At 47.4% G+C, this 12,162-nt stretch overlaps 1 protein-coding gene across 2 annotated transcripts in view; it reads left to right on the top strand.

Annotated features, from left to right (window-relative positions):
* Positions 1-12,162, top strand: part of PTPN1 (protein tyrosine phosphatase non-receptor type 1) — a 63,435-nt gene that overhangs the window by 44,356 nt on the left and 6,917 nt on the right. For both annotated transcript variants that reach the window (XM_073236458.1, XM_073236459.1), the window contains exons 4-6: positions 2,794-2,892; positions 8,435-8,572; positions 11,863-12,072. In XM_073236458.1, the coding sequence (XP_073092559.1) occupies positions 2,794-2,892; positions 8,435-8,572; positions 11,863-12,072 (447 nt within the window). The remainder of the gene's footprint in view (positions 1-2,793; positions 2,893-8,434; positions 8,573-11,862; positions 12,073-12,162) is intronic.

The raw sequence follows: 12,162 nt of genomic DNA, 5'->3' as shown, positions 1-12,162 counted from the left end.
GGTCAGGTTTTAGCCCAGAAGAGCAACAAGGAAGGAAAGAAATCTTCCTTCAGAGATTCCCTGTAGTTGTAACACAGATCTTTTCTGGGAGGTACGGCCTTGCTGGGCTTATAGAAAACAGCATTAAAATGCCAGAATTGCCTGTGGTCTGTTGACAGAGAAGGGCTGTGCCTATGCTGATGCCATGGGTACTCGCCACCGAGCTAGGAGGGATGAATGGTGCTGTGGAGGTCTCTGGGGGTGAGCACTGGACGAGGAGGCTTTGTCCAAGTGTCCATGCAGAATTCTGCAGCATGGGCCAATGTGATTCTTTGTTCCAGAAAAAAACATCATTAGATTACGTGAGCAAGCACACAAAATCCCTTAAAATTCCCACTGGCTTTTGGCACCTTTATGGAAAAAAACCTGTAGAAGTGGTTTAATAATTAACCTTCTTGTGAAACACTTACTGGTATATGACCCAAAGACCGTGGGAACTGGGAAAAGGGGATAAGGGAGTTTCTTTTTAATAAATTTTCTCAAGTCTTATTCTATTCCTTATAAATCAGTCTAAACAGTCCTAAGTTTCTCTCTTTTTTTAATCTAATTTTTGTTTTCTCATTGCATATCGATTTGTCCATCTTAAATATGGCTTTGGGTTTAGGGTGATTTTGAGCATCATAATTCTGCTTAATATTTGGAGATTAAAATGACAGTGAAGCTGGAAAGCACTGTGAACAAAGGCTGCTTTGGGGCAGGGAGCTGGATAAGAGCACATCCACCACGACCCTCCTTTGCTGCCCCTTGTATTCCTGTCCCAGTTCCTCTTCAGCCAGGACCAACATAAGCTGTAACGCTGGGGAGGCGTGTGGACCATCAGCCATACTGAGTTCAGTCCCCAGGGGGCCCCTGAGGAAGTTCTTGGTATAAGCGAAGGGGGCGGGCATTACCCGGTCCACAGTCTGTGGTCTTTCCAGTACCTCTGGGGTAGTTGGGGTGGGGTGCTAAGGAGGGAGATGCTGTGGTAGCAAGCTGGTGGGAAGAGGCTGAGGCAAAAGTGGCTTCTTAGAAACTTCTCTTTTTAGAAGAAACCAAGTTACTTACTTCCTGATTCAGCCATTCAACTTTGGTGTGGGGTCAGGAGGCCCAAAGCAAAGATAGATAGGGTGTGTAAAGCCCAAAAGAGCATTAGGAAATCGCCATGGAAACTCCTGTACCACTGTCCTCCCCACCCCCACATCCTAGCAATTACTTGGCACATCTGAAGTTCTGTTTTGTCGGGTGACACCACAGATGGATCTAGCTGTTTCCATGGCCTTTTTACCCTGGGATTTACAAAAGGGATTGAAGCAGCCTGTTCCCAAAGCTACACCCCTAAACAAAATGACCAAAACATTTTCCAAGCCACAAAACTGAGAAAACTGTCCATTTTTTATTTCAGTGTTGTTCATTATGCAAATAATACAAGTCTTTGGTCTCATTTTTAAAAGCCAGAGGTATAGAAATACAGGAAATACTGTCAAAGATGCCCACTTTCACCTTCACGTTGAAGTACTGGCTAAGTTTGGTGTGTATCCTTTCAGATTTTAACATGATTTCTAATCCCTCAGACCCATTCTAAACTTAGGATGGGGAGGGTGCTGTAGGAGGGGTGGGGAGAGCTGCAGAGCTGCAGCCGTGGGGGCCTGGTGCTTGGTGAGGGGGTCCTTGGACCAGGTTGGAGGATCCATTTTTCTTTCTGTTAGTTGTCCAGAAAGGGTTACGCATGTCATCTGCTGTTGTCAGAGACTCTGGAGTGCGGATGGCAGATTTCAGCAGCAAGTTCCAAGATGACTTCAGGGGAGAAGGTGGCGGAGCACTGAGGGCTCACAGGTCGGGGAGGGGTGGGGGGGGGCTTCAGGGAGAATATGTGAAGAATGAAGAGAATTTGGGTGAGAATGGAAAGCATTCTAGAAGAAGTGCTGACCAGAGGAGGTGACTTGCTCTGTCGTGGAGGCGATAGAGGAGGTCCCTTCCAGGCAGTACCAAAAACTGAGACAGACTGGAGCCTTTCCCTCTCTTGTATCCAGTAGATACCTGTGCCTGTTGCCAGTGGGCTGGAGGGGGACAGGCACCCCTCCATGCCCTGGTGACACCGGACCCCTTGACTGACCCACCTGTTTGTCCATATCTCTTATGTTTCTTGGTCCAAGGATGAACACTGTCTATGATCAGTTTGCCATTATTAATAACAACATCAGCTACCATTATCTCAGGTGTTTTACTGGGTCCTGGGCACTGCATAAGGCCTGTATATGTGAACACAGTTAATTCTTACATCCCTGTGAGACAAGTGGAGAAACTTAGGCATGGGGAGGTTCATTGACTTGTCTAAGGTCACACAGATGATGAGTAATGAGAGCTGGGACTCCAGCCTTCAGAAGCGTCGCTGTTGATCACTTCCCCACACTGCCTCTCTTGCCTGCACCCAGGAGTTGCGTTCCATGTTCCACCCGCCCTTAGGGACTCCTCGGAGGAGCCCCTCAGATGGTCAGCTCAAACCAGATACCAGAGTCAGCATTTTCTATCTTCTGTTGGTCAGCCCTGAACCAGCCCTCAGACACGGAAGTGACTTTTCACTGTGTGTTAAAAAATAGAATAGCGGTTACTGACCACCAGGAGAGAAAGGCGGGTGCCTGTCCCAGGCCCACCCTCCCAACCCCCGCCACCACTCTGCCTAAGAGCACTGTCGTCCACTAACCACCAGCAGCGAGCGAGCACTGGAGTGTGTTTACGGGTGACATGGCATATGCTTTGTGGATTTTGTGTTTGCAGGGCCCTTTGCCTAATACCTGTGGTCACTTTTGGGAGATGGTATGGGAGCAGAAAAGCAGGGGCGTTGTCATGCTCAACAGAGTGATGGAGAAAGGATCGGTAAGTCATAGATTATCTACTGTTTATATCACTGCCCGGGTGTATGCCAGTCCATAAAGTTAGCATTTTTGTCTGAGTTTATTTCTCTGAATTGCTTTTAATACTACTTTTACATGGTGTCTTTTTTATTAGGAAAATTTAAAGAAACAATATATAAATACATGTTTATTCTAAACAAGTCAGATAAGTAAGTGAATTAAAAAGTCAAATTGCCTGTGATCGCTTGCCCCTGAGCAGTCACACTTTCTCTCCGAGTTTGCTCGGTATGTTGGCTTTACTCTCCCCCTCTGGTTCCAGGGCCACGGCAGTTGCATTATGGAGCTATGTAAGCATATTTTATTTTGAAAAGCAAGTTTCTATTGTATCTCCGTCACATCTGCTTTTCTGGCTGGTAAGAGTGTGCCTCCCATCCGCTGAGCTGTGGGAGCAGCTGGGCGCTGAATTCATCTCCGTACAATCCCCAGACGCTTGGCGCCTGGCCCCACCCACCTCTTTAATGTGGACGTTGTCTGCTTGTGTGTTTACTTCAGGATTGTGTCATCCTTTCTTCCAAGTTGTTTGCAGCTCTTAGACATCCCCTGGGGTTGCCTGTGGACTAGAGGTGTATGTTTGTTGAGGCCACCGCCCTTCGTGCATCTGCCCCTCTGTCAACACGCTTGCCTCTCAGCTTGCTCTCCTCAGTCTGTTCTGCACCCAGCATCCAGAATGATCTTTCCAAGCCAAATCTGACCACACCTCTTCCCAGCTGGAAATCCTTCTGGGGCTCCACACTGCCTCCCACAGTACACGTAATGTAGCTACAAGACCAAATATGGTTGGTCCCGAGATAACCTGGACCCCGCTCTCCCACCTCCATCTCCAAACTTCAGCCAGAACAAGATATTTTTGGCGGGGGTGGGGCAGGGCGGGATTTATTGCCAGTTCTCTGGCTATTGATCCAAATCATAGTGCCCACCCTCTGCCCTTTTCCGGGTATCTCAGACTGCTTCCCTCAGGGCAGCCACACTGTGCTCTCCCTTCCCACGCATCTTCCCGTGGGATTACTGTTATGGCCTGTCTCCTATGTAAGACTGTGTAGGTGTGCAGGGCACAGCGTGGTATTCAACAGCGAATCAACACCACATCCCGGCTATACTGGCTCCTTCCCTGTTCTCCTGACGTGGCCAGCACATCCAGAGGTGGGGCCCATGAGCTGGTTATGGAGACCGATAGGAATATGTGGCGCAGGAGCAGAGAACCGCATGTGCCCAGGTGTTGCCAGGTGCTGGGGCCCTGCTCTCCCCGCTGTCCTGGCGTCCTGGATGCAGGCGAGGCTTGCCGGAGAACATGAAGGCCCCAGAGAAGCCGTCCTTCCAAAGAAGCACAGTCATGGCCCTGGAGGGTAAAAAGACAAGTAAAAAGAAGGAAGGCACCAAAGGAGACTTCAGTGAAAACGTGAAGCATTCACCACAAAGCCTCTTTTCCCCACCCAAAAAGAAATGATCTTAGTTATTCACAGCAAATAGTCCTTTTAGCACATGTTTAAAATCATAATTTTTGCCAGTGCCCCCTTTTTCTTAAAGGACATTTTTTTTGCTCAATAATAAAGAGCTGACCTGAGTGTTCAGTTGATGAAATAGTGCTTCTTGTCTTAGAAACATTTATTCAGTGAAAGTGGTTTTTAATTTTTTCTGCTTCAGTGGCTTGATTAGTAAAATGTGAAGTTAACAAATGTGAAGCAAACCCCCACCCGTCCCCACTCTTGTCAGCAATTTTGACTAATAGAAACAAGACGGTAATTTCCCACAGCACAGCCTCCGCAGGGGAAAGCGAAGCATGGCAGCCTGTGCAGGTGTTAGCACAGATTAACGTTCAGGGTCTTTACCCTCAACACTGCTGACAGTTGGGCCAGATCATTCACCACCGTGGGGACTGTTCTGTGCATCGGTGTTTGGCAACATCTCTGGTCTCCATCCTCTAGATGCCAGTAGCTCCCCTGCCCCCAGTGTGACTCCAAATACTGTCCAGTGTCTCATGAGAGGCACAGTTATCCCCAAATGAGAACCACTGTCCTAGATTATACCGAAGAGTGGGAATTTTAAATCAAGACTGACTTACTCAAAAGTCATCAGCTGTGATAGCATTTACTTTTTATTTCTTTGTTACTAAAACTTCAGATACAACCTTTTGCTGTTTGCACAGTTTGCTTTAGCTCCTGTTGTCACAGTCCGGCACAGAGCTGTGTCTTGATACTGTAGCTGCATGCTCGTCACTGGCCCTGCTCTGGGTTGTTTCCTGTCCAGGGCTGACCATCACTGGACTGCAGATGTACTGTGACAGCCTTTCCCCTTGGATTGCTATGTTGGCCATAAAACAAAAAACAAAACAAAACAAAACAAAATTTGGCTAGTCGGTTTTACGGTAGCCGACTGGGATAATGTGACAGTACTCCCTATTTCCCTTTGTGGCTCTTGCCACTCAGGACATTTGGGCATGAAAATTGGCATGGAAAGCAGTGTATGGTCTGTGATTCTTAAAGTTGCCTTAGGACCCACATTTTCAGTTTGGCATTAATGATTTCACCCCTATACAGGTTGACTGGGGAAAAGTATAAGAAATTACAGGATCTTATTTGCTCAGCTAATCAAATTATAAACCATCCCTATATCCCATGGTAGAAACTAGCCTGCAGAGCATTTCCATGTAATGCATACTTTTTTTCTTGTTTCCCTCCACGGAACAGTGTAGGATGCACCACTCTGATTTTTGGCAGACCTGCCTGTTACCCTTTTGGGATCCCTGTGCTTCCTGGAAACAGTTGGGCAGAACATGATTGTGTGTGTTAGCCTGGGATCATCCAAATGTCCAAAGTTCTTGTTGGTTCGATTTAGAAATTGAGGTTAGGCATGCCCGTGAGGAGTGTGTGTGTGTAAGAGTTCGTGGTTGGTTGGACGGGAAATAAGCAAGGCAGTGTTCCACCTCTCCCCTGAAATCCCTGCTGCTCGCTTCTGGAGCGAGCCTGGAGTTTTGTCCTGTAGATACTTAGGCTTCATCTGTGCCTCATGTACTCTGCTTAGGCCTGTGTTCATCATTCTTTGGGAAAGCCGGGTCGTTTATCACAGGGTCACCCCAGATTGACTTTCACAGATTTTTCTGAAGGTTGCCCAGCCGCTGTTTTAGAAGACCCCATGGACTCTCTCACATCCGCGTTCATGATGGTAACGCAGCTATGACAGGAGCCAACAAATTGGCACTGCCATGTGTGGTGCCCACCCGAGATATGCTTCAGTTTGAATCCTGGTGAGGGACTGTTTTCTAATAAAATAAGTTTCCTTTCGGGTTGGTCTGTCTCAGCTTAATAGGATAACAGGAAGGAGTGGACTTGTGGTTATGTTTTGTTGTTTTATTTTGCGTGATTAAAACAAAAATTTCTCCAAGAAATGACAGAGCAGAGGATGATTGGCATGTTTCTTACAGTTCTTAAAAATAAATATTGGTTGATTGACACTTAGTGTGAGCCAGAATTCCTCAGTTGTAGAGTTGAAAAGTCTTGGTCTTTACCCAGATTACAGAGATTTATTAGGCTTTATAGTTTCAAAAGCGAGTGCTTGCTATGTGGAGGTAAGATTTGAAAGACTTGCCTTCCCTGCCCATGAGACAGGAAAACACTGGCCTCCTCTTTGGGAGTAACTGGGCATTCTGCATTTCTGCTACTTTGCTTCATTCTCTCTGCTTGCTGTGTTGGTGCCCACTCCAGCTTGCGTGGTTTTGAACCTACCAGAGCAGTTTCTTAAGGGTCTTAAGGCATTACAGGTCTCGTTATTTGAAGTATGGGAATAAATGCATCCTCTAAACATCTCCTGAAGTCTTGCTTCCCACTTTGGCTGTGCATGAGATTTTGCCACACCATTAATGCTTCCATATCCTGAGTGGCAGAATTGCTTCACTGCTGACAGTTGGCTGTATTCCAGGGATCATCTTTGGCAACTCAACTCATCTTTGATGTAGGGAAGTGACATGATGAAACTGACCAAGACTTAAAAACAGGCCTGTGTCCAGGCCCTTCAGAAAGCCTTATTGGTCTTCTGTTTGGGACTGTGAGGTTTTGATGCTGTGCTGGCATCACAATTTGGTGTTTCTTGATTTGTTTTTCTTTATGTTTTATTTTTTTGCATCATGTGCACCTTCATTAGAGCAGGAGTGACGGGCAGTTGTGATTCTGTCCTCACCCTCCTCAAGAGCCTCCTGGCTCCCATTGCCCCAGGTGGTACTGCAGGTTACTGGGGCTGCTGGCCAGAGTCGCCTTGTGCCGGTCCTCCCTCGGCCCATCGCCCGCCGCTTTTCTGAGACGGGCTTTGCGTGCACTACCTAGGACATCCTAGTCATTCTCTGAACACGCCTCGGTCAGAGCCACCTCTTCCATAGAGCGTTGTCTGATCCCTCTTCCGTACTCCACTGGGCTGAGCGTTTACCTCTGCTGAATTCCTGCACCCATCTGCAGTGTGCCCCTCAGCAGCTCCCCCAGGCCCCCTGGTCGGTGCTCAGCGTGAACAGCTTCCCTGACACACAGGCTGCTCTGAGGGAACTCCCTCTACCTACCCTGGTGTGTCAGACACAGCCTTTGCATCAGAGGAGGTGGGAGTGGTCATGGCAGGCTGAATTACAAGTCTCTTAAATTTTTACCATTTCCCAAATTGGACTAACAGTTATATTTGATTTGATGTAAATGACAGCATCTTTGAGGTCCCCGGGCACATTGTCAGTCCTTCTGGCTTACAGACCTACCTGCTGTTTTTGTCCAGAACAGTCGTCAGCAAGCAGAAATGCCTGACACAAAAACTTAGCTCAAGCAAAGTATGCTGCTGAGACTTAAGCTCTAAGTGAAACCAAGTCTTTGGGAGTCTGTTTGCTTTAAAAAAAAAGTTGATGATCTACATTTGAATCAAGACCATCAAGTAGTTCCTGAAATTATTAGACTAGAAGATCAAAAGAATTTTTCTAAACCAAACCAGAATGAAAGGGTGGGCTGGGGTGGTCAGTGACCCCAACCAAACCTCGGAAGAGCTCTCCAAGCCTTCCCTAAATATTAGTTGACATTCTGTGACCACCCTTCATCCTTTTCTCACCGTGTTTCACAGTCTTACCTAGTCTTGGTTATTTCCCCCAGGGTAAGAGTGCTGCACCAACAGCACCCTCAGATTCTTGGTGATCTTTGAAATGGCTACATCAAGTAGTTTGTGAGAGACCGACCCTGTGCGCACTGATCTCACCTCTTAGGTGGTAGGGAAAGGCCCAGGCCCCGAGACACCTCACTGTGAGCATAACCAGGACAGGCTGGGCTTGGAAGTCCAGGCCCTGTCTGCCCAACAAGACTGGGTCTGTATCTTCACAGGTCCCCCACCGTGGCCCTGAGAAGCAGGCCGGTTCGCTGCCTGTGACTTCCAAGGCCAGAAAACCGCAGGCCTTCTGGTTATCATAAAGCTCATGGAAGATACTCGTAGAGCCTTCCTTACAGAAAAACAGCCAATTGTTCACAATAATTCAATGTTATTTCCTTCCCTAGTTAAAATGTGCACAGTACTGGCCACAAAAAGAAGAAAAAGAAATGATCTTTGAAGACACAAATTTGAAATTAACATTGATCTCTGAAGACATTAAGTCATATTATACAGTACGGCAGCTAGAATTGGAAAACCTTACAGTGAGTATGGCAGACACTTAAGTACCTACCACATACGGTTCCTGGTTAAGATGTCTTCTCACTGGGGTGACATTACCTATTGCTGGTTTTTCAGGGTTTTGTAAATTCTGAGCAAGATGTGGTTTTAGCACTGAGGTAAGCAGAGTTTACTTGCTTACCAGGTGACCAGATGTTCCTGGGGGGCAGGGGGACAGTATTAGGTACCTGCTTCTCCACAGAGCCGTTTCTTGACTTTAACACTGGGTAACACCAGTCCTTAGGAAAAGAAAGTTTCTTACCTGAAAGTTAGCTGTTTCTGCCTTTGATCTGCAGAGGGACTGAAAGTAGCCAAGTGGCCTGCACGTTGAGCACCAGCAGAGCATGCTCCCTCCTTTCACTGTCCACAGCCTCTTTAGTCTGACCAGATAGCCGCCTTCCGGGGCTGACTCCAAGGTCATAATCAAGTGTAAGTTTTCTTAGGTGAGATCTTGGGTTTGTTGTTGTGGGAAGACTAACACCAGCTGCTGGCTGTCATTAAATGATGGTCTTGAAGCATGCCAAGGTGCTAAGAAGAGGCACTACAGAAGGCCCGGCCATGGGGATTCTGAATAATTCATCCTGAACCATCACTGAGGAACCCCTGCCAGTACTAGGACTGGGGGGAAGTTGCTGAAACAGCTTCTAGGGACACCTTCCCACGTGGTGGTCAGCCACTACCTTCTGGAACCGAACTTGCTGGACTTAACTCCTGGCCCCACCATGTCAAACTGTCAGCCTTTGGGCACCGGGCACCATATCTCCTCTTCTGTCAGATAGGGCTTTGTAAGGGTTCTGGACTGTAGTATGTGTGAAGTGTTAGAGCAGCCTAGACTCAGCACATGTGCTGGAAGGGCTGGCAGGCACCGTGGGGCTGACGTTACACAGGCTTACCCGGGAGCAGTACTGATCGACAGTCTGAAGCGAAGGCGGGTGCAGTGGTAACCTGAACAGGATGTGTTGAAGAGTGAGGATCTACTCCTGAGTTAGTCACGGGTCAGTGTTCACCCACTGCTTTGTAGTCATCATGACTTATGCTGTTAATTGTCGAAGTAAGAGCTAGAACTTAGCACAGGTAGTGCAAAGTAGATGGGGAGGTTGAAATCGCGTGGCCGGAGGAATGCAGAAGCCGTGTGTCTGAGTGCTCCCTTCTCTGCATGGTACCACCAGAGCCATGCGCCCTCTAGCCGTACACACAGGCTCTGGGGTGTGATTTATGGAGGGTTTGATGGAGGATTTTCAGGAATAATGCTGGCAGCGTGTTGGAATGTGCCTGGAGAATTATGTAGTAGACTTTTTTTTCCATGCTTTTTAGCCTTTGCAGGCCTGACATTAAGAGTGATTTCTGGTAAACTCTTAAGAAAATTTCTTCCCCTTGTTGAGGAAACGATTCAGAGTAGAAAAGGTTTGTGTTGCTTACGTGGCAGAGCAAATGCGGCAGCTTGGAGGTGTTGATGTTAGGAAGATCTGTTTGTGTTAACAGACTTGATTTTTAAAGTCTTTTCTTGTGTCTGTTTAAGCATAGGTCTCGAGTGAATTCCTCGAGAGAGAGGTGGGCAGGTGCAAAGGAGGGTGTAAACAGGAGAGAACCCACACCTTTTTAAGGATTTAAAGAAAGAACTTGGCTTTTGTCATATTTTCTCCTTGTTCCGTTTTTTAAATATATTTTTAAGTGCTTTTTTTTCCTTAAAAAAATAGAAGAGACATTTCTCTTTTTTTGAGACATTTCTCTTTTAAGCCATAAAAGTATATAAGGAAATCAGTTTCTGGGGAGGAAAGAGTAGAATTACATGATGTGATTCTAGAAATATCCTAATGTCGTATGCAGATTTCTTCAGCTCTGCAGAGAGGTGCCAGTGCGGGTCAGAGCTGGTGCAGCATCACATATGTGTATGCTTTCTGTTAGTTCGTTGGCATTTACTGTAGATTATTTGACAACGTTTCATCACACTAGGGCCAGAGAAGGTGGTTATAACTAAGCTGCGAGCACTGGGAAGGCAAGGGTAGGTCTCTACCTCCTCACATCTGGCATGGGGGCTGGCACATGGTAGGCACATTATAGATGTTTGCCAGATGAAGGAATACATTATTGGTGAGCAGTGTCTGGCCCAAAGCATTTTGCCATTAGCTGCTCTCCAGGTGGCCTGAGTAGCAGGCAGCAGGAAGGCTCTCAAGGCTGGTGTGTCATTGTCTGCAGGCTTTTTTCCTGTGCCCCCTTTAACAAGGCTTGCAGGCCTTACTTACCCATAAGTGAAACTGGTTGCCGTTTACTCTGTGCTCTGAACTTAGTGAAATCTTGAGCGTTCTCCCAGTGAGAACCGTGTTTTGATGATTGCTCCTGGAGACCATATGTCCACCTGGGAGTGGACTCATAGGCTCAGAGGAAGGTGCAGAGCTGGAAACAGCACCAGAGGCCATTCTCTTGTCTGTCCCACTGGGAGCAGCCTGTCAGGGCAGAAACATTTGGGGATAGGGCCATGGTCCTCTTTTCAAAAGTTCCAACGGGCTCTGTGCATGGGCTCTAGACACAGACAAACTTCTGTTTAAGCTCCTGCTTCCCCACTTACTAGAGGGTTAGCCTCTGAGCCTCAGTCTCCCAATCTGGAAAATGGGAATAAGGGAGTACATGCCTGGAAGGGTTGAGGTGAGAGCTCAGTAAGTTAATGTGCCCAGTGCTCTAACTGAACGCAATGAATGCTCAGTCCCTGTGGCCAGTTGTTGCTGGTCTTGTCAACGTCCTCCTCCTTGTGGTGTGTCTGTTCAGCCAGGGATTCAGCCACTAGTCTTTGGAGGCCACGTTGGTTACTTTATTCCCTAAAATGACAGTCCTCTGAGACTTCCATATGGTCTAGGAAAGCTCTGAGTCACCCAGAGCTGGCGCCACACACATGCAGTTACGTTTTCACTCTCCCATTGTAGGGCTGTGTGACAGGATTATCGTGGGTGGAGGTGCAGCATTGTTTTGAGTTGTGGGGCTGGGAGAAACCAGTTGTAACCATGAAGACAGCAGAGGTGACAGGGCTGAGCAAAGAGGTAGTGAGGCCATTCCATCCTGAGGAAGGGAAGCAGGAGCAACCCGTGGGGTCTGCAGTCAAACATAGGGCCGGGCACCTCGGCCTTTGGTATTTCTTGCTGGGGTGCATGGGTCCTAGGGGGAAATCTGGGATCTAAAGCTGCTCTTAGATGGGTGGAAAGGCACTTCACACTTACTTAGAACTAGTGAATTCTGTACAGATGATTCTTTTAGAATTGTCATGAGTATTTTTCTCTTTCAGTCTCAAGAAACTCGAGAGATCTTACATTTCCACTATACCACGTGGCCTGACTTTGGAGTCCCCGAATCACCAGCCTCATTCCTGAACTTTCTTTTTAAAGTCCGTGAGTCAGGGTCACTGAGCCTGGAGCACGGCCCTATTGTGGTGCACTGCAGCGCTGGCATTGGCAGATCGGGGACATTCTGTCTGGCCGACACCTGCCTTTTGCTGGTGAGCAGGCCCCTGAAGACTATGGGAAGGGAAGGGAAGGGAATACATTGTAACCTCTATTCTGTCTGGACCATAGCATCTCTTTTCCTC

The sequence above is a fragment of the Manis javanica genome, chromosome 5 (assembly GCF_040802235.1).
Source record: "Manis javanica isolate MJ-LG chromosome 5, MJ_LKY, whole genome shotgun sequence".
NCBI classification, from domain to species: Eukaryota; Metazoa; Chordata; class Mammalia; order Pholidota; family Manidae; genus Manis; species Manis javanica.
The sequence above is the reverse complement of the archived record's forward strand: the minus strand, read 5'-3'. Positions and strand labels throughout refer to the sequence as shown.